The following is a 27,106-nucleotide window of genomic DNA, read 5'->3' as shown; positions in this document are numbered from 1 at the left end:
GAGGCACTTGATAATTTTTCCGAGCATGCGGAGTGTGTGGAAGCAGGCTGAGGAGACAGTGTTGAACTGACATTTCATGTAGAGTTCGCTGTTGAGGATAATGCCGGAGATGTGGGCATGGTCTTTCGGTGTGGGGGTGGGTCCGAGTACCAACGGTCACAAGGAGTCGTTCCAGAGGGCGGTGTGTTTGCCAAAGATCAGAACTTTAGTTTTAGTCATGTTGAGCTTCAGGCAGTTTTCCTTCATCCAGGCGGGGATGTTCATCATACAGTTATGGACTTTAGTCTTTGTTGAGGTGGGGTCAGCTGAGAGCGAGAGGATGAGCTGGGTGTCGTCAAAGTAGAAGATGATGTTGTGCAATCTGACGATGTCTGTGAGTGGTGTCATGTAGACAATGAAGCAGGTTGGGCTGAGGGATGAGCCATGGGGGATGCCACAGATGGTGTGCTTGGCTTGCAATGATAAGGCCAGAAGGCGGATTCTCTGGGTTCGTCCCGTGAGAAAGGAAGCTAGCAGGATCAGGGCAGCTGATTCCCCTCTGTTGAGTAGGGTGCGGATGTCGACTGTTGCAGCGATCAGAGCTGTCTCTGTGCTGTGATTGGCTCTGAAACCTGATTGGGAAGGGCCCAGTAGGATGTTACTTACCAGGTAATCAGTGAGTTGGAGAATGACGGCCTTCTTTGGGACTTTGGCAGACAACAGGAGCAGTGAGGTGTGACAGTAGTTCTGGAGCTCGGTGGGATCTGCAGAGGGTTCCTTGAGGAGGGATCTGACCTACGCATGTTTCCAACGGTTGGGAAAGGAGGCTGTGGTTATCAAGGTGCTGAGGATGGTGGTGAGTAGGGGTGGGCGGAATTTGCGTAATCGCGTTACGCAAATCTCCGCGAAACGGTAAAAAATCTCAGCGAACACGCAGAAATTCCGCGAACACGCAGAATTGCTTGTTCGCGATACTTTTTACCTGTTCGCGATCGCTGTTTGCGTGCTCGGGGTGAAATACCTCGCGAACACGCATATTGAGAACGCGAACAAGCAAAAAATTTCGCGAAGTCGCGGAACGCAGATTTTTGGGCAATTTCGCGTTCTCCGCGGAACGCGAAATTACCCAAATTCCGCAAATTCCGCGAACGGAACGGAATTTACCGCCCAGGCCTAGTGGTGAGTTGGCGGCTGATCTCATCACTTTTGAGGTTGAAAAGTTGGTGGGGGCAGAGGTCGTTGGGTACTCTAGAGCGGATTGAGTTCATAAGAGTGGTTGTGTTTGGTGTGCTGAGTTGTTCCTATGTGGTGAGCGGGTGGTCGGCGGTGGTGGTCAATCGGAGGGTTGAGGGAGTGAAGTTTTGGTAGATCGTTGCTATCTTGTTGTGGAAGTGGTCAGCGAGGGCGTTGCAGACTTCCTGTGAGGAGGGGATAGAGTTTTCGGTGGCTGGTGGGCAGGTGAGCTCTCTGAAAATGGTGAAGAGTTCCTTTACTTGGCTGTGGCAGGTCTTGAACAGAAGGGTTAGGGCCTCCTTTCTTTCTGCTTTGTTCTGGAGGTGGTAGTCGTTGAGGGCTGATATAAAGGTGGCTCGGTAGGTGTTGTTCTTGCTGCTGTGCCATCTTCTGTACAGCTGCTTGCATCTGCGTTGTGCCATGCTGAATTTCCAACTGCCTTGTTTGGAGGATCTGTGCATTTTGGCTGGTTTGGTTGGAGTCAATTGGTTGGCGGCGTCGGTGATCCAGTTCTGTACTGCCATCCAAGTTGGTGGTGCCATTGAACTGTGTGGTACTGAGGGCATCAGTCCATTGTTGCTGAGTAACCTTGGACCAGCTGTGGAAGGTGGTGCTGTGGTGGTTGGGGCAGTGCGGACAGGTCCTATGATGTTGACACGTTTGACGGAGTGGTCAGACCAGGTGAGTTTCGAGGTGTGGCTGTAACTGATTCTGTTGCTGTATGTAAAGATGGGGCCCTTTATTTGTCCTGCCTTGTGCGTGGGGGTTTGTGACCAGCTGCTTGAGGCCAGGTCTCTGTGATGTCACATGTGGGCAGAGGGTGGAGATGGTGTCCCCGACTTCATTGGTGTGTTTTGCAGAGTGATCTGGCATTAATCAGGAGAGCTGAGTTGTTCCGGGGGTTGGGGGGGGTTGTTTTAGCTTCCTGGGCTGGCCTGGCACTAGTTGGTGAGATGGTAGTCGTGCTGGGGTGAAGGTGAGCTTGCAACGGAAGCAGGTGAAAGGTCCCAATGTGATGCGAGGCAGCAGTTGTTGGTGAGTCCGGGGTCCAGGGCACGAAGGTCTGCAGCGGAGTACCTGTGGGAGTGAGGAGGGACAGGGTTCCTGGTGCTGGGAACTGTCCAGGCACGGATGGGCACAGGCAGGCTTGCCTTTGGCGCGCCTTCAGCATGCCAGCAGCGTGGCTGCACAACAGCCTCCATCAGTAGTCCTGGGAGATGGAAGGTGCTGGCGGGCAGGCAGAAGGACTGCGAACTGGGAAATACGACAGGAAAAACTGCAAGAAATGGTGCAGTACACAAAAAGATACAAGTACCTGAGAGAAATCCTAAAATCACATTTAAAATATCAGTTACCTGCTAACAGCCCACAGATGCACCCAGGGAATGAGAGTGCCTAGAAAAATATGCCAAAACCAACAGAAGGGCAAGAGCAGTGCTAGGCGGTCACCTGACCGCTGGACTGCGTGTTGAAACTGGCGGCTTCGGGGCTGCAAGTGCTGCAGCAGTCATACACAGCTAGGCAGCAGCAGCGGTGTGAGCAGCACAAGGCCAGGGGTCAAGGGCTACTCACTGGAGCTGCGCAGCCCTCCATAAGTAGTCCTGGGAGGTGGGAGCGGTTGTCAGGGAGACGGGAGGGCCACGATCTGGGAAACTGTAGGGAAAACAGCAGGAAAGGGCACTGTACAGACAAAGATATATAAGAAGATACAAGAACCCAAGAGAAAAACTAAAATCATAATTAAAATACTAATTACCAGCTAACAGTGTACAGATGCACCCAGGGAATAAAAGTGCCTAGAAAAAATAGGGCAAAACCAACAGAAGGGCAATAGCAGTGATAGGCAGTCATCTGACCGCGGGACTGTTGTAAAAAGAACAATTGATACAGAATGCAGAACAATTTCACACATTCACCTCAGTAAAGAGATCTGGGCCTAAATCCGTTGTTTTTTGCTCCCCATGCCATTCTAGTTTGAACCCAGCCAAATGCAAATCAGTCTTGACCCTGCGCCCAATGGGAACAGTCCAGCACGAACTGCCAAAGCCAGATTCACCCTGGACTGGAAACAAGCATCCTAGGACCGGTTTTGGGCTTTCAGCCCTCATCAGCCAGGATAGCTTGTCTCCTGTGACATGGAGAGCACGGGACCCACGTATGGGCATACCCGTCCCACTTGGAGTGACAAATGCAAAAAGAACAATTCCTGGACAGAATGCAGAACAATGTCATACATTCACCCCAGTACAGAGATCTGGGCCTAAATCCATTGTTTTGTGCTCCTGTGGTAAATAATTTAATTACCGGAACTTAATTTGATGCGGAAAATCTATAATAATAGCTCAGTAAAATAAGAGGCAGAATCCGTGGTATTAGAGGTTCGGAACGGGCTTTATTCCAGAATCAATTCGAATTGAGGACTTCATGTTCCATCACCACGAAGGTTCAGGAAGTGAAGGACCTACTTTATTGACAAGTAATCATTTTTATACAATAGGCATTACAGTGAAACAGATGGAGGAGGCGTAACAATTGATAGCAAAGATAAAACATACATGCGTAGCTAGAGTGGGTGTAACTGGGCGTAACTAAAGAACGTCATCAGGTATGATGTCATAATAGGGTGGTTCCATGAAAGAATTTCGCAATGTCAGCAGAAATACTTGGCAGAAATGCGCGCGCAGCAGCATGACGTGTGATTGACGTGCAACCAGGGGGTGAAGGGGACTTGACATTTAGCTCTACATGTGGCGACAGAAGTCTGGAGGGTCAAGTCAACCTAATCCCAAATCATATCTAACATCCTATGTTTAAAGAACTGTGTTATCCAAAAAGAAAGGTCTTTCGAACAAAATCTATTCTATACTGACTGTGAGTGCGTGTGCAAGCGTCTAAGTGTCTACACTAGATGCGAGGGTAGAAATCTTCCATAGTAACCGGGCTATGAATTACTTGCATAAAGACAGAGAAGCCGGGCCCTTTGCTCGGTAGCTGGAAGAATGTTTACTCAAACTACTAGACAGGAATGCATTGGATAGGGAGCGGAGCAGATAATTTCGAAGGTGCAATACAGTTTCTTGGCAGGCAACAGGCTGGAGTCAGGCACCGTTAGCCGCGCAGGGAGTAGGACAAAGTTCATGGATACAGATGCGAGCTCAGACTGGAGCTTTCAGAGGCAGAAGGCAAGAAAAGGCTTGATGGCAGAATCAGGGCCTACTCGCCTGGACTGTAAAAAAGGGATAAAGGAACCATATAAAGCCGGTGGCCTTTCATACTTAGGAATGGAATATCTGGCCCATTCATGGCGGATCTGAAAGAGGACATGTTGACGGTGGACGCACATGTGTTTGCGTCTTCATAACTGGAACTGGAGGGATCATACATGTACTTGTGATTTGTACATGAAACCGTTGGGGTCCAAGATAGGGGACATAACTGATCATAAAAATCCATATTTCCACACTCCCCATGCCATTCTAGTTTGAACCCAGCCATATGCAAATCAGTATTGACCCTGCGCCCAATGGGAACAGTCCAGCCCAGACTGTGGGCTGGAACTGGCGGCTTCAGGGCTGCGAGCGAAGCAGCAGTCACTGCGGGATACAACTCTATAAAGATATTCTCATCTACCTCTCAATCCTTGAAGGGAGGGACTCAAAACTATTGGGAGAACTATTCAGGATCCCCAATATATACATTAAATTGCAGGGGTGCGAGAACACAGCTATAATTTAGCCTGTGCAGCGTACATATTTTAGAGGAAGTTGCACTCTTGGAGTCCACCTCGACTCTTACTCAGGTACTGGTATAAAGAATCTTCTGGATTGCACTTTAAGGTTTTGGAAGCATTCCCTGCTGATCAAGATCTCTTCACCAATCTAAACTGGTCTAACTGACAATACTAACAGCATCTATAAGTTAAATGTAATGGATAAGGCAGAGGGAAAAACAACAAGTTTTAGATTAGAAATAGTCCGTGCCTGATCCACCATCCACGATTTAAACAAGCGCAACTATCCAATCATAAAAGCCTTAGAAGAAACAAACTATTACATGGGCAACTCAACGTCCCAGAATATCCCTGTGAGAAATTAGGTTATTGATTGTACTCAAGGAGCAACCACAATATTTTTCAGTGTGAACCAAAAAAGTCGCTAAATTGATCTGTGCTTGACCCACTGGTAGTTTGGCACAAGAGCAGTCAGCTTTAACTTGGAGGCAAAGTGTACAGTATTTATGCAGCGCACAAACAGCAATAAAGGGGAAACAACTTAATACAAATCCCAAATCAATTAAGAAGAGAGCACAATTTAATAAATAAAATGAGACCAAAACGACAAAAATCAAATCTGTAGACCTAAAGATATGCAATTTTAAAGGTTTAAGTAAAAATAGCACCATGAAGTAGAAAGTGCTAACTGTGAGTATCTGCTAGACCAGCACAAAGTCGCAAGAGCAGGCTGACTGTAATTAAGTGAAGGCCAGACATGGGAACCAGGTAAGTCTTGCTGAAAAAGTTACCTTCTTAGAGTCTGGCATGCCGAGTTTAAAACTTATGGGTTTCTCAGGAGGATGCCAGCCAAGGGTCCAGGGCCTGGGGAGGAACCTCTTGAGGATCAGGAACTCACTCTGACAGAGGCAAGCAGAGCTCAAGCAGGTCCAGACAGGGCCAGTTGCAGCAGATTAGCTGGCCAGTTGCAGAGAGGCCTCTGGAGTTTGTTGCGTCCCTGTAACTAAGAACAGGAAGTCAGCCAACTGATCGTTGGAGTCACTTTGGTAGTCCTGGGTTCAAGAAGATGGCCATTTCTCCTTCAACCAGCAAGGCAGCCTCAAGCAGCAGGGCAGTCCTCTGAAGAACAAGGCAGGTCTCAAACAGCAGGGCAGTCCTCTGGTAGGAGCAGGGCAACCATCTGAGAAACAAAGTAGACCTCAAGCAGCAGAGTAGTCCTCTGAGAAACAAGGCAGGCCTCAAGCGGCAGGCCAATCCTCTGGAGTACAAGGTAGCCCTTCTGTAATATTTCACATGTCCAGGAGTGTACTGAAGAGTGGTCTGAGGGTCCTGTTTTCTGCCTGGTGCCAGCTTTGAAGTAGAAGAAACGTCTAGAGTTAAACCCCCCACAGTTGGTTCTGTAATTTCCTTCCTCCCTCTCCAGGCTCAATATGGTCTGGGGTGACAATAGACCGATGTCAAGCCCCTATGGCAGTGTGCTGGAAGAAGGCCTTTGAAATTTAAGTGAGGCAGGCAACAGCTCCACCTCACCTATCCTGGCAGGATGTCCCTCTCCCAGCTACATCCACGTCCTATTGTTCACTGTCTGAGTCCAATACACATTATTGATGGAGGAGCAATCGACAGAGCATTACGTGGTGCCTTTATTTGCTATCTTTTCACTTTTCTTGAACCACATCTTTATGTCAAGACTATTTATCTTCTCCCAAAATGTTACAGCATTAAAAACTGTTGTTGTCCTCCGTCGCCTTCACTGTGCCAGCAAACTGTACCTTAGTGATTGTAGCATATGTGCTGGCAGACTTCAGCATCAAATTCCTGCTAAGTATCTGCCCGACACGGGCCCTACACTGTTCATGCTGCAGCTGCTGCCGTTATCTGATAAATCATCTTCAAAGCACTCTACAGGGCACACTGGTCTGCCCACAAACTGGTACTAGGATGTGTGCCAGCTAAACTGGTAACATGCCACCCAACGTGCCGCCTGAGCTCAGTGTGTGGACATATACTCCCCATCTGACTCTGCCAAAAGATGCACTTATGGAACCTCATCCTCAGAACATTGTCCATGACCATCAACTCAATGCCAAATCCTTTGCTTTGAGGGGAACAAACTCCTACACCGACCTATGTTTGAGATTCTACCAATACACATTAAACGACCACTGTCACCTAGCATGGAACAAAGTCAAATGTTCAGAGTGAAGACCACAAGTGGCAACAGATCTCTAGAATCCCTTTCTTGGGGATTATGGAGATCTCTTCAGATACATACACCAGAGATTTTTATTTTGATTGCATTGATGCCCATCGAAAGTGGGTACATTTATTATGCTCTCTCTTTATGTCCTGCCAGGCAAGTGTGGAGTACAAAATTAAACGTACTACCCTTGATAGGGGGCTACCAAATATTCTATTTGTGTTTTTTATGTAGCACATACAACTCTCTTGAGCTTTAGAGCGCTTAGGATAGGGCCATAATAGGTGGATAAAAATAGTCAGTACAGAAGAGATGCAGCAAAGTAAGATTTGAGCACGTACACTACGGCACTGAAGAAAGTGTACTCCTGAGCTATTGCTTCCTTCCTCAAAAAAGTATTCCTCAAAGAGGGCATACCCAAATCACTGTTGAGGGACAACGGGCCACAATTAGTGTCTAAGTTTTGAAGCAATTCTTTGCCAGGAGTAAAGTGAGAAAAACCATACTTCACTCTCTCATCCTGCTACCAATGGGTCTGTTGAGAGCTTCAACAGGGTGATAATAGATGGTGGACAAATTGCTATAAGGAGTGGCAAGTGTTGGGAAAAGGAACTTGACAGATTGATATTGACTTACAGCATCACACCAACCTTGACTGGTTACAGCTCTTTTAGAGTGAAGAAAAGTAGAGAACATTCACAAAGGATTATGCTGCTTGTGTGTCTGGAGACCAGCAGAAGGAGTGGTCCTCTTCTGTGGTTGTAAAGTACACAAGGAAAGCCCAAGAAGGGTACAAAGAGTAATATGATACGAAACATGAAGTGAAGGAGGTAATGTTGCAACCTGGGCTTTGGGTGCGAGTCAAGTTGACAGTTAAAATTAAGAAGGTTCAGAGTAAGTTCAGCAAACCCGTGTCAGTGACCCAGATATTTTCTAATTCTGCCATGCTGAGCGATGGTAGCACTTGGCATTGTAGTAAGTGTGGAAAATGCAACAAGATTATTTTCTGGAAAGATGCAGGAGGAAATGTTCCCTTATTATCTATGCCAGAAAACTGAAGGATTATTGCTGATCCAGAAAGACATTGGTTTCAAAGATAAAGCAAACACAACTTCAGTAGAAACACTGACAAGACTTTAGAATATGGACATTCAATTTAACTTAAAGATATGACCATTATTGAAAGAGAGATCACTTTTTCCCCTGTGTACTCACAGTTGGAGCGGTCACAACAGAGGATTTTCATGCTGGACAATAGGACCACCAATCTACAGTTACAAATGGTTGCAACTCCTATGAAGAAGAAGCTAAGTCCAATCCGGGTGATCATACTGTGGATCTCAAGTCTGCTCCCTATCATCAGAGGCTCACCAGGTACCAGGATGGCACCTAGGGAGGTGCTTGTTTAATGGCGTCTCTGCATCATATGGAATTCAGCAGTTTGGAAATGACAGTCTGGCAACATACCGATCCTGATCTGGCATTTAGTAGTTCAATCCTATCAAAATAGCAGGCATATTGGGCAACATGATCACCACAACAAAATGGGCCAGCAGCTTGCTGTCAGAGATCCCAGCACAGGTGCAGACCGAGTAGCCAGAGAAAAGCCAAAGGGCCCAGGAGGATACATTCATGGTCTTTGTGCCTCAAAGCTGTCAGTGGTCATGAGAGATGCAGCACCAACAGAGGCTTCCGCATGTGGAGAAGGGTCCTGCATCTCTTCCATCAATGCTCTGACATTCCTCTGCAATGGCAACCCTAAAACATCTGCTTCCAGTCGCATGCTGCCCCGGTAAGAGGAAGCCATGAGCCAGTGAACACCAGGAGCAGAAGACCCCCCCTAGTCGAAACCGACTCGGGGATGACTAGTCACCTATCAGTGCTCGCCTAGGGCAAGGTCACTTCTGCAGCCAAGAGGATCGTGCCATTGATCATCACTGGTCCAACATCCTCCATCAGACAAACATCCTGGGATCACTCCGGCAGGCAACTCACAGTGATAAAAAAACCTATTTTAAGGCCAGTTCACTCTCATGTACCCCATGGAGCATCTCAACTGAGGCCAACCTCTCTGCTTACAACATGCATTGTGAACAACTAAAGTAACCTAGAGCTGGCAAATAGATTAATTGAATGCCATTACTGTATCAAGGACAAAGTGGTGTTAACACAAAACATTTTTTTTTACCAGAACAGGGTTCTAACTAAGAGCCCACTGCACTGGAAATGCCTTTGGACATTGACGGGCCACGCTTGTAGTGTCTTGTTCTTCATTGTTCGTTTCTGTGTCCTTTAAAACTGTGTGGAAATGAATGATCCCTCGAATATGCAGCTTACATCACCTGGTTTGCTTTACACTGTTCGATTGTACTTTGATTTACTTTAGATTCTCACAAAATTTTATATTTGACACGCAGCAGAAGTGTTAATGTTCTTAATTGGTGGGCCTAAATGGGTTTCTTATGTTTAGCTAGAGGGCAGTCAGTTCCCCTGTTCACTAAGCTCTGTGACTGTGGTTAAGGCCACCTGTTTAACTATCTCTCTCTCTCTCACACACTCACTCACTCTCACTCTCTCCTCCATTCCCTTCTCCCAGCTCTGGGTCCTCTGCGATCAACAATCGCCATTTTGGGGAAAGGGTTCTCCGGAGCCGCCTTCTCAGTCGTCGGTTTGTTCACTGCGGAGCTCTATCCCACGGTGCTCAGGTAAGTATAGCGCTAAGTATGACATTTGAGACAGATAGTACGTGGGCCTAACACCACAATTTTTGTTTGTCCAAAAGGAAGAGCACATATTGCTGTTCTCATTCTGTGATTCTGTTTGGGGCAGGAGCAGTGGCTTAACAAAACTTGAGGAGTCCCCTACAAATTACATAGAGGGGGACCCGCCACGCTCCAGACCCAGTCAGGAGCTCCCGGGCCAGGGGCCTGCCGCCCGTGCACAGTGCCAGAAGGGCCCCCCTGGAGTTCAGGGGCCCCTCAGCATTGGGGCTGCTGGGGCTAATGTTACATCCCTGGGAAGGTGTCTCGACTGTAAGCTTAAGGCCCACGATCATGCTAACTTAATATTACTATTAGTTCAACAACCTACATTATATCCCAATAAATTAATCCTTTAATATGGAAATCAAACCATCTTCTACTATACTATTATGTGGTGCACTAGAACTAATACATGAATGATTAAACTAAAATGACAACTGGTCACAATTTATAAAGTAAACATTGAACACACACATGATCTACTTTCATGAAACCCTGGTGATGCTCTGCATTAAATGCACTTTAGCGCATCACCTTACAATCTAAACCTACAGAAAACATTTCTAAAAAGGAATACATTAATATGCATGCACACACACATATATATATATATCGAAACACACAATAAAAGCATTTGCCATATAGTCAGTGCATCATATCTCATTAATATTATTGCATCACACGAGTACATAAGGCCAAATGTAAATATATATATATGGCCTTACCAAACATATGGAGCAAAAATTATGATACTCCACTATTTACCGCCACCTTCACTATAACGGAGGAGAAATTGCTTCCTTCCTAGTGGCGTTGGACTCCATTACCATGGACCAATGTGTTCTGGACATGGCTCATTATAGACACACACTGGAGTTCATATAGACATCACCTTCGACACAGCCCTCATAATATGAAAAAGGGCCCACGCGCCCATCCCGAATTTCAGTGCAACAGGGGCTCTTCTTGAGGTTCTTGCTTGTCAATAAAATATCATGCAAATGGAGGTGCATCCTGGGGCTAAAGCACCGAAACAAATTTCTTAGGAAGCTGTAATTAACACCCCAGCACATACTTCAAATACTTCAGTTGGCAGAGTAAATCACAGTCCTAGATCTCAGTCATGCATCTACCCTCATTGCAGTGCATCCCAAACACTGAAGGTAGCTCTGCTTTGAAGTAGCCTGTCCCCACTGGCGGTTTCGAGACATTCCTTCAGCTTGAAATTAAAATCCTGCATCTTCACCAAATGTCTAGCCCCAGTTGCCGCAAAACTCACGGGCCATTACGTATTTTCAAACCTAGATGACTTATTTGTCAATAGGAGGAACAGGAAGGAAGCAGCCGTGTCTAGCACTGATGGAGATTCACTATAAACACTGAAAAGCCATTTATTGTCTATCACATGAACTTTGATAAACAAACTGCGCTGGAACCACCACACCCTGCACACACATGTCTAGAAAACTGCTAATACTATTCACCCATTCTGACACAAGAAGAGCAAATAATAGGTGACTCGGCGGAGGGGGAGGGAACTGGGGGACGTACCGTGAGAATTCCCACAGAAGCCCATGTTCTGGTGTCAACATGGGCTTCTATTGGAATTCTCTGCGGCATATCATCAAGCCCATTATCGCCGCTTTAGCAGCAGTTTTCTGCCGCTAAAGCGGTAATAATTTTAACACCATGCTTGATAATATGCCCCCAAGTTTGTTCCGTTACTAGCGTAGTATCACTTCAGAGTATAAATGACTAGGTTGTCTTGCAAAAATACAGAACGAATTGTGAGAGAACCAATGTTCAATCATACAATGAGCCTTTAACTATGTAATAAGCTGATGCACAAAATAATAAAACAAATAAAATCTGTTTAAAAAAACTAAAAAAACACTAAAGAGCCATCTCTGATACCATTGTCCAGGTATCATTCCTTTTAGGCATCTTAGACACGAAAGTCGTCAAAAGTTTCCCTTCAGAGAATATTATGGCATAACTAGAGACAAACGTAAGACAACTCCAACAGCTTCAGACCATGTCAGTCTGCATGTACAAATCGATGCTGGAAGTGATATCCTCTTGCATGTCTGCAGAGCTCAGCTGCCACCTGCACATGTGATCCCTTCAGGAACAATTAAACATCCCACATGTCCAGTCTTTCTTTTTTCAGCTTAAAAGTAAGTTTATTAAAGAAACGTTAAAACATCAGTACATAATGCAATAGAACATGAAGAATTACATAAACAACATTATAAATCTAGATAAATTGTCTCGGGAAAAAGGGAGTAATACATGGTTTGGAATTAGAGAAAGCTGGTTTGTACATGGAGAAACGTATTACAATATGGACATCAAATTGTCTGAGTGCTAAAAATAAACATGCTAAAGTAGTACTAATATCAGTAAAGGGAAAGTCAAAGAAGCTGTGTAACTTCTTGTTGAACAGGTGTAGGATCAAAGGAACGTTTCGCACTATCATCTAAAAACTGTGTAATAAGAGACCATAAATGTAAGCGCTTCACAGCAAGAGATATGGGGTATACATATGTGGTATCCAATCTATCATTATGACAAACTGCATACCACCATATTTGAAAGGATAATTTAGACAAGTCCTTCCAGTTTCTTGTGAAAAGCAACTGCTAATAGCAAATCCAGAATTCGCACCTTAGATGAACACATGTCCCTGTCAGTAGACAATTACCACAAAACGTTAGCAAATAAAAAACAAATTTCGTTCAAAAACTAAGCACAAAGGGACATGTGAAAAGTAAATGTTTTAAATCAGCATGTTTTGAGGAACATGACCAGCAAGTATCAGGAAGTTCAGAATGCATTTTATGTACGGTAGTAGGAGATTTATAAAAGTCTATTAAATATAAAGAAAAGAGTTTGTGTGGTGTTTGCTGCCCTAAACGATTTCCTAATTTTGGTCCAAATCTTGTTCCAGAGGGGGATGGACCATTCCATTCCTAAGTCACATTCCCAAGATAATTCTACATTTGTTTTAACTCTATCTGTAGAGTAAGATAGTAGATGGGAATAAATAGTAAACGCTTTGGGATTTGTACGTATAAGGTTGTACCATCTAGAATCGGAGGGGGGAGAAGAGGGAAGACAAGATTTAAAATGAGTATATGCAGTGTGTAATTCATTTTGTACAGTCTGAAATTTGCCTTGAAAAGAAGAGGGAAGGCGAAAGAGGTGACGCGCTTGTGAGAATGAAAGAAATGTGTCCGGTTTAAAGAGTAAACATACCCAAATTAACCCCTTATTTCTCAATGATTTCCAATATATGGACTTGTTATTTATTAATATAAATTTAATTTGCCAAATAGTGGAAGCAAGAAAAGTACCAAGGTCTTTAGGGGTAGAGTGAAGTACAGAATAAAGCAATTTACAGGAGTGTTTAAGAACTGGTGTAGATACAGTTTGTAGTTTGCGGGTGAAAGACAAGTATTCTTGGAAAGAAAAAGAGGAAAGAAAGGATTTTTCAAGGTCAACCCATAATGGGGAGTCCACTAGGGAGTCTGAAAACCATTGAGATGTTTGACATTGTAAGTGCCTATAGCACTTAAAAAAAAATCAGGACAATTTGTACCTCCATCTAATTTTGGGCATAACAATTTTGACATCGATATACACGTTTTTTGTTATTCCAAGGTAATGAGGTAAGTATAGAATTAATCTTTTGAAAGAATTTAAGTGGCATAGGTAATCGAGTGTTTGAAATAGTATAAAGTATGATCGGAACTAACATCATTTTAATGGTGTCAAGGCAACCCCACCAGAAAAGACATTTGTCAAAGTTTAAAGAAATTGAAATTTTAATAGATTGGGTAAACCATAAACCAAGATATTTAATGTGTTTAGGACACCATATTTAATTAGAGATTAACAAATCCTCTTTAAAAGTATATCTAGTCAAAGGTAATATTTTGCATTTCACATTATTCAGTTTATAGCCAGATACCAACATGTAGGAGTCAACTTCTTGTAAGAAAGCTGGAAGAGTAGACTGAGGTTGAGAGAGAAACAGTAAAACATCATCAGCGTATGCTGCCAATTTAATCTGTTGAGACTTAAACATGAAACCATGAATATGTTGGTTTTGTCGTATTTTGAATTAAAATGGTTCTAGCGCTAAATTAAAAAGAAAAGGGAATAAAGAGCAACCTTTGCGAACACCTCTATGTAAAGTAAAATAAGAAGAGGTAAGGCAATTTGCAAAATAGCAGCCTTTGGGTCGGTATAAAGAAGAGAAATAAGGGATATCATTTTTGGACCAAACCCAAACCATTTAAGTGTGTGAAGAATAAAAGGTCAGTATACTCGATCAAAAGCTTTTTCAGCATACAAGCAATTGCTGCAGGAGAGTCAGGGTATTATGAAGTTTTTGATAGGATATTGAAAAATAAACAGGTATTATTATCTGTAATATAACGTCCTTTAACAGACTCAGAGTCAGTAAAACTTTATTTTGAGCACTATAGATCAAAGAAGTACTACACAGAACAAAACTGGACTGCTCCTTACCAAGTAACTGAGGAAGGTAGGTTTCAAGTCGCATAGCTAGAGCTTTAGAATTTTGTTTATAATCAACATTGACTATTGAAATAGGTCTGCAGTTTGTGCAACAATGCAAATTCTTCCCATCCTTTGGGATGAGACAGAATAAGGCATCTAAAAAGGAGCCAGAAGATCTGCATGAATGTGAAAAAAAAGTTATAAGAGCATGTAATTGTAGAAGGAATAACTGGGCAAAATATATGTAAACTTTGATCGTAAATCCACCTGGACCTGATGCTTTATCCTTTTTAAGAACCTTTACTGCATTATGCAGCTCCATTTGTGACAAATCAAATTCTGACTTATTAAAATCTACTGAAATATCTGGAGATTTTTTTAATAGTAGAGAGATAAAGAGAAATGTCAGAATCTGAAGTTATGTCATCCGGCGTGTATAATGACCAATAAAACTGCACAAATCAGAATTCTTCTAATTTGGCGTCTGGCGCACATTAATAATGGGCTCAATGTGAAGCTTATTATGCCTGACCTTAAGGTAGATAGCTAACAGTTTGCCTGACTTATTTTGACCACCATAACATTTTGCACTAGTCTTCAATAAATACAGCAATGCATTATCCATGGATTCCCTATTGAACTGGATTTTAGTATTGATAAGGTCTGATAGACATTATTTCGATTTGGAGATGTAAAAGAAATGTTCCAGTTTCTTTATCTTTGCTAGGAGTTCTGTAGTGGAAATAAGGGATTGTTTTGTTTTTTAGAAACATACCTAATAATAAAATCACAAGCTGCAACTTTAAACGCATCCCAACTGGTGTGAAAGGACAGATTATCAGTTTGGTTAATATAAAAATAGTCATAAAAAAAAAGAAACTGTGGAGCTAAAAGTAGAGTCTAAACGGAGTGAATTATTGAAACGCCATCGCTTAGGCAATGTAGACTGAGAAATTATATACAGTTGAATCGAAACAGGGGCATGGTTAGATATGATAATAGGACCTATACCAGCAGATCCTAAAGACTGCGAAACGTTGTGTGATACAAATATATGATCTATTCTGGATTGTGTCCAATGAGCCGGGGAAAAATAAGTGTATTCTCTCAGAGGGGTTACAAAGCCTCCAGACATTTATTACATTACTCTGTTTATTAGTTTGGACAAAACATTTATGTGCTTTATTGGGAATAAAAGATTCTGTGAAATTATGACCAAGAAAGGGATCTACAATCTGATTGCAATCACCTGCAAGAATAAAACTATCCTCAGGGTAGTTTACAAGTCGTTGGGTTAAACAGGACCAAAAATGAGCATCACCGTTGGTAGGGGTGCAAACATTAAACAAAAGAACTGGAATGTTCCCAATCAGTCATTTAGTAAATAACTGTCTACATACATCACCAGAATCTTGAGAAATAAGGCTAGTGCAAAGCAATTTATGACTGAAAGTTATAACGCCATTTCTTTTACCGTCACTTGGTGAAGCGAAAATATCACCTACCCAACGCAAAGACGTTTTAATGATTCAATTTCCGTAAGGTGGTATTCTTTTTGGTTTAAAGGAAGTTTATTTGCTATAAACATAAGATATAATCCAATAAACAAAAATGACACTTGTGCATAGAATATCAGTGTAAAAAACAGGAAGGAGAAAGAGAAAGAGGTAAAGAAAGAAAAAACAGAGGGAGAAAAGGGTAGAATATAAGAGAAAAGGGAGAGAGACATCCATTTTATGCTTGATATATAAAAAAAGCAACAATTATGCATACAAATTCCTACAAACATCGAAATATTCTTATGACCATAAGATAACATTTTTAATTAAACAACAGTAAGCATAAATTCAAGGGGGTTTGGGTACTTCTTCAATGCAGGGGTTATGCAGTGGTAATTTTTTAGCGGAAGTATTTAAGAATTCAGTAAAGAATCTCTCTTTTAATAGCAAGCGAGATTGGGTGTACATAAGCTCTATCTAACCTATGATTGTAGCAAACGCCATACCGCCATGCTTGAAAAGATACTGCAAAGGCATCTTTCCATGATTTAGTGATCTATTGAAATGCGACAGCTATGAGTAAGTCATTAATAGGAAAAGAGGGGGACCAAACTTCGGAGACACTACCTAGGGAAATATGTGAAAAAGAAAAAGGAATGTGGGAGTGACAAATGATGTTCATCTGCCGCCAGACCTGGGTCCAAAAAGCATGGATTGCTGCACATTCAAAAAGCATATGTTTGAGATCTGCCGATGGGGATTTACATGACCATCAGGAAGAGGAAATGTTAGGGTCAATTTTATGTAGTTTAGCTTGAGTGATGAGGAGTCTGTTGTAAATAAAGAATAACGTTTGAGTAGTATTAGCTTCCTTACTTTAGCCCAGATTTTATTCCACAATGGAATAGCAAAAGATGCTTCCAAATCAGATTCCCAACTACATTCAACGTCAGATCTATTAAGCGAAACCGGAATATCCATTAATGTTTTGTATATTAGGGATGCCGAAGGAGAGTTACTTAAAAATGATGTGGTAATAGAAGTTGAAGGAAAAGGAGGAGAAGAAGAGGAGAAAGAATTATAAGAGGCCTGTGCAACTGCCGCTAAAGATATATATTTAGAGTGAAATGAAGAGGGAAGAGAAAAGAGAGATTGAAATACCGAAAATCGCACACAAGTGCCATCTTGAAAAAGTTGGTACGTCCATTTGAGACCATAGGATACCCATTCTTTCCCAAAAATATACTTATTGTTGAGTTTAATGTGTTTATTGTACCAGATTGATGAGTTCATATATTGTGCACGTTCATCTAAAACAGATGAAAAAAGTGGTTTGAACAGTTTCCGAGCATTTTTACGAATAGGGAGAGAAAAAGATAAAGGTACATGAGAAAGAGAAACAAATTCTTCAAAGGAGAAAGGATGAAAAAAGGCTCTCGATGTCAACCCTTAATGAGGAAAGGTGAGAATCAGTCACACTCTCAGACAATAAGAAAGAGGAATTTCTAAGAAAAAATGAGGAGTGATATGAGTAAAAATCTGAAAAATTAACCCCACCCATGTGTTTAGGTTGTTTAAGCTTACTAAGAGATATCCTAGGGGGTTTATTGTGCCATAAACATTTAGAAAGAATGGTATATATAGTTTTGTAAAAAGACTTAGGAATATTAATGGGTATATTTGATAGGTAAAACAATATCACTGGAACCAGCATCATTTTTATAGAATCTAATCTACCCCACCAGGATAAAAATAAGGATGCCAGGGAGAAATAGAAGAGTGTAAAGTAGTTGTAATTCTTTTAAGTTTAAAGCAACAGTATCTTTAATAGAGGAAGTAAACCAAATTCCAAGATATTTTATTTTAACTGGGTTCAAATGAAAAGAAGAAATTAAGAAGTCAACGTGAAAACAAAACTTGTTCAGTGGGAGGATCTCACATTTATCATCGAGTTTATAATCTGAGAAAAGGACAAAGTCAGTTACCTCTAATAAGAAGGCTGGTAAAGAGGATTTCGGATTTGAAATGAATAATAAAATGTCATCTGCGAGTGCTGAAAGTTTTAACTGATTGACTCCGTAAGAGAAACCAATAATGTTTGTATTTGACCGAATTTTTATTAAAAAATGTTGTAGGGAAAGGATAAATGAAAGTGGAGATAAAAGACAACCTTGGCGAACTCCTCAAAGAAGGGGGAAGGAAGGGGATACGAATCCATTAGCTAATATAAAGGACCTGGGAGAGGAATAAAGCAAAGAGACATAACTAATGAATTTTGGTCCGAAAATGAACCAAGCAAGGGTAGAAAAGATAAAGGGCCAACTGACCCTATCAAAGGCTTTTTCAGCATCTAATGAGATTGCTGCTAAGGATTGTTTATATGATTTAGATTGCTCAGAACATTAAAAAACAATCTAGTATTATCAGATAAATTACGTCCTTTAATGAAACCACATTGTTCCTTTCCAATCAACTGAGGCAAAAAAAAATCTAAACGAAGGGCAAGGATTTTTGCAAAGATTTTGTAGTCTAGATTTATTAAAGAAATGGGCCTGTAAATCTTACAGAGTGTGTGATCCTTTTTTTGGGGGGGGAGTACGCAAATCAGCGCTTCTTGAAAAGATCCTTCCGATTTTTTAATGGAAATGAAATATTTGAATAACTGATGTAATTTGGGAAGAAGAAAGGGGGAGAAGTGCGAATAGAATTCAATGGTAAACCCATCCGGGCCAGGAGCTTTGCCTTTCCTAATAGCTTGAATAGCAGTAAGAATGTCAGTAGTTTGAATATCTTCATCTAAAGAGGAAACATTTACATTGAGGAATGGAGGTGGAGGGATAGAGGACAGGTAACGAGAAATAGCAGCCTGCTGAGAAGGAGATTCAGGGGTATAAAGATGTTGATAAAAATTGGAAAATTCTAAAAGAAGCTTTGTTTTTGTGGACTGTAGTGTTGGTTTAAGTGAAAATAGATTCAATCCTATTTGATTTTAAGATATTTGGCAAGAAGATTGCCAGCTTTATTTTGCGCGCTATAATATTTTTGCACTAGATTTAAGTAAGTATAAATTGGCAGATTCAGTAGAGAGTTTGTTAAAGGTAAACATGGCTTTGATAAGTTTAGTCAAGTCAGATGGGGATTTTGTGGCATAATAAGAGTTTTCTAGTTGTTTAATACATGAAGTAAGCGAATTCATGACCTGGGCAGATGCTTTCCTCTTTTGAGCTACAAATGAAATAATGAACTCTCTAGAAGCAGCTTTGAAGGTGTCCCAGGTGAGAGGGGGAGGGGTAAGAGGAGATTCATTCTCTAAAAAGAAAGTGTCTGCGAATTTCAGGAAAGCAGAAGTAAAGTTAGGATCTAATAGAAGGGCATTATTAAACCTCCATCTCCTAGTACCTGCAGTGGGAGGGAATACATCTAAATCTAAGGTTATAGGAGCATGAGCTGAGATTAATATAGATCCTATGTCGGAGTGGGAAATATGTTGAATAAGGGCTTTTGAGATAAAGAGATAGTCTATACGAGATTGTGAGGAATGAACGGGCGAAAATAATGAGTATTCTTGGAGAGTAGGGTGACATAACCTCCAAGAATCAACTAGGAATCTTTGAGATATAGCAGACGTGAATTGAGTATGCATGGAAGAGGATATAAATTTAGATTTGGAGTGTCTATTTAGAAAGTGGTCCACAACCATATTACAATCTCTACCCAATGCTACGTAATCATCAGTACATAACATCAATTTAGATAACATCTGAGGCCAGAATAGTTTGTTTGGGGTGGTTGGTACATATACATTAAAAATAGTTAGAGGGACTTTATTAATAAGTAATGAAACTGAAACCCATCTGCCTTCAGAATCAGCCTCTTGATGCAAAAGTTGAATATCTAAACGCTTATGACAAAGAATAGCTACTCCACTCTAGACGGAGAAATGATCAAGACTGAAAAAAGATGGTGATAAGATTAAGAGAACAAAAATTTCAAAAAGGGCGGGGGAGATGAGACCACATGGAACAGATGACATAGGCTAAAGCGGGCTCCAAGAGAACGAAAATCCGATCTCATAGCAAGAAACTCTCTGTGCCTGTCAGCTGTACTCTTTGCATAGTCCTGAGAAAAGTACAGTAACATGTTTTATGGATCTGACCGCAGACAGAACATTAAGAAGATCAGTATATTCCCAAAAATATAAGATCACTTCTCTTGGTCTTCTCGAGGTGGAAACAACTGCAGGCTGATGACCTAATCTGTGGCACGCTGTATATTAAGAAGATTACCATCAGGTAAATTCAAGACTTTTGGAAGAAATATTTTAAAGAAGGTGATAGGGTCAGGGCCCTCCAAGATTATTCCTCCTGTTCCTGTTTTCAAGGTCCTCAACTTGTTTCTGAGGAGACACAACCTAAGTTTGAAGGGCATTCATCTTAAGAGCAGTTGATCGTCGTGACGCAATGTTTTGTTCAGCAATACTCTATTCTCCATCTGTGACCATCTATCAGTGAGGTGTCATTTAGCATTAGTCTCTTCCATAAAAGGGCTCAAAGCACATATCTCTTCCAGAAGAAGATCCATAGAGCCAACCGGAAGTGGTTTTGGAGGGGATGGCTGATCTGTTTGCAGGCATTTGGTAGATGCCTTTTCAGGTGCAAGCGGAGCAGAGGTCCCATTAGAACCTGATGACGGAACCTCCCTATGTAGGGAAACCACTGAATCATGCATTGTTGCGAGCTCTGAGAAAAAAGTTGAATTGTTTATGAATCTATGAGCAGAAGGTGCCAACAAAGATTTAGCTTTTTTCAATCTGCTCATAAATGTAGGAAAGGAAGAGAGCAAGCTAATTCGCTCACCAAACGGGAACTCCTTTGTATGAATAAAAAATTATTGCAGTATTGAGGCACAGCACTGAAGAAGAATGCCTAAACAATGCCCAAGCAACAAAAAAAAAGAGAATAAGTGGAGTGCTAGGTAGCAATTCACCTCAAAAGTGAAAACAGACTAATGACATCTAAGTAAATTGAATCAGCAAAACCACAAAACATGAGACCAGTATAGACGCTTCTCAAAATGGAAACAAAGTCCCATCACTGCTGATTCTGAACTGTTAAATTGAGGGTTGTAGTGAGCAGGTCTTCAAACTGAGTACACAGAGGAACTAGGTAGCATATAGAAGAAACCGCTCAACCCGCGGTAGGAATCCCGAAATCATAAGATGACAGGCAGCATTATGAGGAGAGCCGCACAACGGAGACATGCAAACTCCTGGGTGCAGTGAAGTGAGGATAACTCAAAGCCAAGTTACCTCCGACATCTGTGGTGCTTGCGACGCAGGTTTGCACAGTCTGCTATAACAGGAAGCGCCGTATTGCTGCCAGCACCCGCGCCGCTCTGAGGAGGATCATTCAGAAGCCACCATCTTCCGTGAGCTCAGTCTTTCTTTTTTAATAAAGCTCTTGGTATTGATTTTGTGCACAAGACTCAAAAAGCAAACCTTCACTCCGAAAGGTAATATTCTCATTTGCAAAGTGTAAAACAGCAATAGTGTAGTACAGTTATCTGATACTATCCTTTAACAAAACCACACACAATCTGGTTGTCCCTTATATTATATTCAATTGAAAATGATCCCAGCTGGACACGTGTGTGTTCTTGTGTCTAGTTGAGGCATCCTCTCATCTGGTACAATGGTTCTATTTTTGTGCACCAGTCAATACCACCTTATAATGTTCCAAGTGCATGTGCGGCCAGTTTTGGGTTATGTCCCACTGTACAAACAGTGTTCCCAAGCCCATCAAAATCCCTTCTCTCCATGGGCCACCAGTCTCATTGTTATGTTATATGCATTTATTATGCTCACAGCTACTCAAGAGTGTCCCGGCGCGAAACCTTAAATGAAAGCTGGGGGGCAACAGAAAAGCTTTGGATCCTGGATGCTATGCAGGTCTAGGGCTATGCAGGTCTAGGGGAAGTGAGTTCCAGGCCACCACTGCCTTTTAGGCCGGGGAGCTACCACCCATTCTTGTAAAACGGAAGCGAGGAATGACTGCCAAGAGCTGTGCCGCAGAGCGCAGTTGTCTTGGGGGTGCATAGAACTTTAATCGTTTCCTAAGATATACCGGGCCAAGTTGGTACAGAGCTGCATGCGCCAGAGTAGGAGCTTTAAACTTAACCCTTTCTGCCATGGGAAGCCAGTGAAGATAATGCAGATGTTGCCTTATGCTAGATCTTCCTGGAATGTTAAGTAAAGACCTTGCTGCTGTGTTCTGTACTACCTGCAGTTACCCCAGCTGGTACCCAGCGCAAGAGGATCAGGGCACGGGTCACCATTTCTTTGGCGGCCCTAGGCAGGAGAGGGAGAAATTTCTTGAGTGATCTTAGGGTGCCGAAGCATTGCCCCGCTAGCTTCTCAATCTGAGTGGTGAACCGGAGATCTTCATTGAACCAGATCCCTACGTTTTTTGCAGACTGACCTTCGGAGATGGGCAGTGGATATTCAGCCGTCCAGAGTGATTCCTTAAACTGCAAGGGGAAAGACCCATACAAGAGGATTTCTGACTTGTCCTCATTGCACTTGAGCTGTGCAGAAAGAAGCCATTGAAAAACGGCCATAGGGCAGGCTCTAGCCCTAGCAGGGGATGAATAATTTTTCCTCCATGTAAATAGGAGCTGGGTATCAACAGCATAAGCGATGATCTTGGCACCCAGCTCCTCTGCCAAATAAATCAGCTGGGTGACATATATATGAAAAAGGAGGGGACTCAGGATAGAACCCTGCGGCACTCCAGTGGTCACAATCTGTGGCACAGAGGAGGACGGGGGCAGCCAAACCTGCTGCGATCTGTCCTCCAGAAAGGATTTAAGCCAGTTCCAGGCAGATCCAATGATACCAATATCTAAGAGACGGGCCAATAGCAAGGAGTGAGGTACGGTGTCAAAGGCCGCGGAGAGGTCTAATAAAATCAGAGCCGCTCTGCCACCAGTGCCCAGACACTCTAATTGCTTCAGGGATTTCAACAAGGGCCGTCTATGTACTATAGTTGGCTCTGAACCCTGATTGGGCAGGATGGAGCAGGCCAAAACCCTCCACAAAGCTGGTAAGCTGTTTGTTCACTGCCTTCTCACAGACTTTCGCCACGGCTGGGAAAAGAGAGATAGGGCGATAGCTAGCTGGAATCAAAGGATCCAGAGAAGGGTTTTTCAGCAGCGGCAAAAGTTTGGCCTGCTCCCAATCTAGGGGGACAGTAGCAGTCTGCAGGGACATAATAATCAGCGTATTGACCTCTGAATTAACTTCCTCAGCGACTGCGGCTAACAACCTGGCCAGACACGGATCTGACAGGGAGCCAGATTTGAGTGATTTCAGAATTATCAGGGAGTCTAGCAGGGCAGTAGGTAAAAAGGCCGTCAGGGAAGGTGATGTGTGGGCGCACGATGTAGGAATACCCTACTAGGGTGGACGTACTAATCCTAAAGTTTTCCTGGATCGCCTGGATCTTGTCTATGAAGAAGCTAGACAGTTTCTCACACCAGGCAGCCGAGGTAGGAAGAGTAGTAGTCTCAGCACTAGGGGCAGGAAGCTCTGCACGATAAGAGAAAATTTCTTAAGCATTGTTTTTGGAATTGGCTTGCAGCATGGCTGCATAGTACACTTTCTGCGCTTTCCTTAATGTTGCTTTTGCTAATGGACAATATGTTAGTCTCCAACATGGTTATAATTTTTTTGCAGTTACGTTTCTGCATTTTAAGCTCATCAGAGAACCATGGTTTTGAAGGGGAGTCTCTGGCTCGCCTAGGAGGTGAGGGGGGGAGGAGAGATGCTCAACCGCCTGTGCAATCCAATTAGTAAAACTCTCCAAGGCTCCTCCCAAATCCTTAGCCAAGGCTGGCCGAGTCTGTGCCAGGACCAGGCTAAAAATGGCCGGGTCAATTTTGTGCGACTGTCTGCCTTGGTAAGGCCGGTTCGAGGAATACCGATTCACTATCGCCCATGAAAATTGGACCACACAGTGATCGTTCCATGTTACTTGGAGGGGGACTTTGACAGAAATGGGGACATTTGAACATATTGGGTCCAGTATATATCCTCCGCAATGAGTGGGGAGACTGACCCATTGAGAGAGCTGGGCAAGATGTAGAGAGTCGAGGAACTCCCAAGTATCCCGGCCCTCAGCACAGTCCAGATGAATATTGAGATCCCCCAGAAATAAAAAATGGGAGAAGCGAAGAGCACGGGGAATGATGACCTCATCCTGGGCTTTAAGAAAAGCACCTGCAGGACCCGGGGGTCTGTAGACTAGTGTTCCGCCCAGAGTGAAAGTGGTGAAAAGGTAATGGAAAAGTCAAGTGTCTCCCCCTCTCTAATACTCAAGGTCTCACCCCTACGGAAGGACCACCTGTCCCTAAACACCACCGCTATGCCTCCCCCTCTCTAATACTCAAGGTCTCACCCCTACGGAAGGACCACTTATCCCTAAACACCACCGTTATGCCTCCACCTCTTCCGGAATGGCCAGTTCGATAACTGGGTTGGAGAATTCATTAAGCCAGGTCTCTGTTATAAATAAAAGATCTAGAGACTCTTCCAGGATAAGATCACAGATATCCTGAGAGTGCCGGGCGAACGAACGAGCATTGATCAAGGCTGCCAGAAAGTGTAGTCCCACCCCGTGTTCCACCGGGGAGGTGCCTGGGGAGGAGGTATCTGCAATACTAGGGCACAGGTGAAAGTTTCCAAACTCACACACCGTGGAAAGGTTGTCTAAGACCTCCCAAGAACTCCCCAGTAGTATCACCTTGGCTACAAAAATCAATGGGTCCCTCCAGAACCGCAATTCATTTGCATCAGCATGATTTATTAATTGGATGTGGTCCTACAAAATGAACAAATTGGCCAATTTCCACTTGTCATCGTGTACAATTTTTCCCATTCTCCAGTGCTGCCTAGGGATGAAATAAATCATATGGAGGTATTTAAACTGTGCTCATCACAGCCTAGCTGTTTTGGTCAACTCTCAGGGTGCAGGTAGTGTGTCCCTCCAACTGGCTTTGTCTGAGGAGTCCAAATCTTTCTCCTGTCATGATCTTAGAGCCATCAGAATGGTCAGATAGTTGGTGATAGAGGAATAGCACTATTCTGAAACTCTACCCCTAATTATTTTTCTAATTACTAGCTTCCAGAGGTTTGTATTATAAGAGTGTCAGCAGCTGGGGTAAATAAGCCTCTAGTTCATGTGTCAATTGTAGGGGACTCACAAATTAAGATTTATGAAACTTCGATTCCGTTATAAGGTGGGAAAGGGTTTTTCTCACATACATCGCCCTCCAAGATATCCCACTGCGATCCCACAAGTTGAAACTTTCTAATCATGCTGTACATGTACATACGTTGCATGCCAGAATGTTATTCTTGTGTAATTACATCAACCAAAGACAGACAACTATAACCTATTTGGTTTGTTGGCTTAGTGGACTAATGAATCCACTGAAAGGGCCTCATGGTCACAGGTTCAAATCCTAGTGGGTCCACTCATCCTTTCATCCACCTGAGGTAGATAAAATGAGTACCATTGAGTACGCACTCCTCTGGGTCTACAACGTTTAATTGATGTTTTTACTGGTTTTATTAATGACAGGAAATTGCTGATTAACAAACTAAAAACTTTTACCATGATATGTGGACGCAAATTTAAATCATCACGGTCCTTTTTTCTTGAAGGCTCGAAGATACAAGCGGTTGATACCTTTTGTTATTTAGGCATCAATTTTGATGCAAATGGCAAATGGTCCAACGAGCAAGGAAACATTGGTCACAAAATGACTAGAAATTCTAATGGCATTTTTCGTTTTGCCTCAAAAATAGGGGATTACAGAATAAAAGATATGTTAACCATATATAACGCAAGATGTGTCTCTTCGGCCTTATATGGAGCAGGTTTATGGGGCTATTCCCCAATGGCCCAATTGCAAACAAATGAAAATACATTCCTTAAACGTCTGTTATGTGTCCCAGTTGCAGCCTCATCTGATTTAATTCATCAAGAAACAGGTCTTAATTATTTATCGGACCTGGCTGCATTACGCCCTTTACTATTATGGCGTTCAATATGGAACAAAAAGGAAACTGGGTTCACACAGTCTGTAATTAAGGATTGTCTTAAGCTGGATTTCCATCTTCGCATTCAATGGCTGAATTATATTATTTTTTGGTATAACATTTTATTTGGAATTAAGATCTCCAAAGATTCAGTTTGTGATATGCTACCTTCTAAGAAGGAAATTAAAGATACATTCCTTCTATATAAAACAGAAGAAAGGAATAAATTGATTAAGACTTATAAAACTTCTGTATTTTATAGGCAGCTTAACCTAAAAAAAGGCCTTCAGTCATATTTGGTGGAAGTGACTAGGAAATCACACCGATATGTTCTTGTACGTTTAAGACTGGGTACCGTACACCATCTCGTATCATTCCCTGTGACTGGGGCTAGTTCTAGCAAAGTATGCCCATGTGACAATGTCTCCAAACAAAGTTGTTGCCATTTCCTGTTATTTTGTAAATTTTATATATTCTTGAGGAAATTTTATCTGAAACCGATCCTTTTAAAATATAACATTCGCTTAACAGCTGATGCCATGAACCTACTCTGTTCTCTAGAGAGTTGGGACATTTGCTTCCATGTAGCACTATATATTATAAAATGCAGAGCCGCTAGGAAATCTATAACTATCTGCTAAATGATAAATGTCAAATTGTACTTTACTTTGATGTTATAGTTATGTATAAGTCATTTCATGGAATAATCTATCTTATGCATAAGTCACTTTACTATAATGAGTCGGACTCATTTTTTTATACACGAGTCACTTTATGTTAGCCATCTACTTCCCTCACCTACATGGTAATAGCTACTGACAAAGGATTTTAAATGACTTAATATTACAATGTCTTATTTATTTATAAATATGTATATTTTTGGATGTATTAATTATGACTCACCATTCAATGCCAGTTAAGTTAGGGCTTGTATAGGAATAACTACCTGTCCATGATTTTGCCGAATTATATGCTATGTTATTTAATGTATTTTTAATCTGTTCAGCTTATATGGTTGTATTTGTACAAACCGAATTAAAGCTTATTTGATTGATTGATTGAGTACCATTGAGTTGG

At 42.2% G+C, this 27,106-nt stretch overlaps 1 protein-coding gene across 1 annotated transcript in view; it reads left to right on the top strand.

Annotated features, from left to right (window-relative positions):
* Positions 1–27,106, top strand: part of LOC146813698 (solute carrier family 22 member 7-like) — a 354,574-nt gene that overhangs the window by 307,853 nt on the left and 19,615 nt on the right. The window contains exon 8 of the mRNA XM_085610186.1: positions 9,739–9,847. Coding sequence (XP_085466312.1) covers positions 9,739–9,847 — 109 coding nt within the window. The remainder of the gene's footprint in view (positions 1–9,738; positions 9,848–27,106) is intronic.

The sequence above is a fragment of the Triturus cristatus genome, chromosome 6 (assembly GCF_964204655.1).
Source record: "Triturus cristatus chromosome 6, aTriCri1.1, whole genome shotgun sequence".
NCBI classification, from domain to species: domain Eukaryota; kingdom Metazoa; phylum Chordata; class Amphibia; order Caudata; family Salamandridae; genus Triturus; species Triturus cristatus.
Note: the sequence above shows the minus strand (reverse complement) of the source record. Positions and strands in the feature narration are given on the sequence as shown.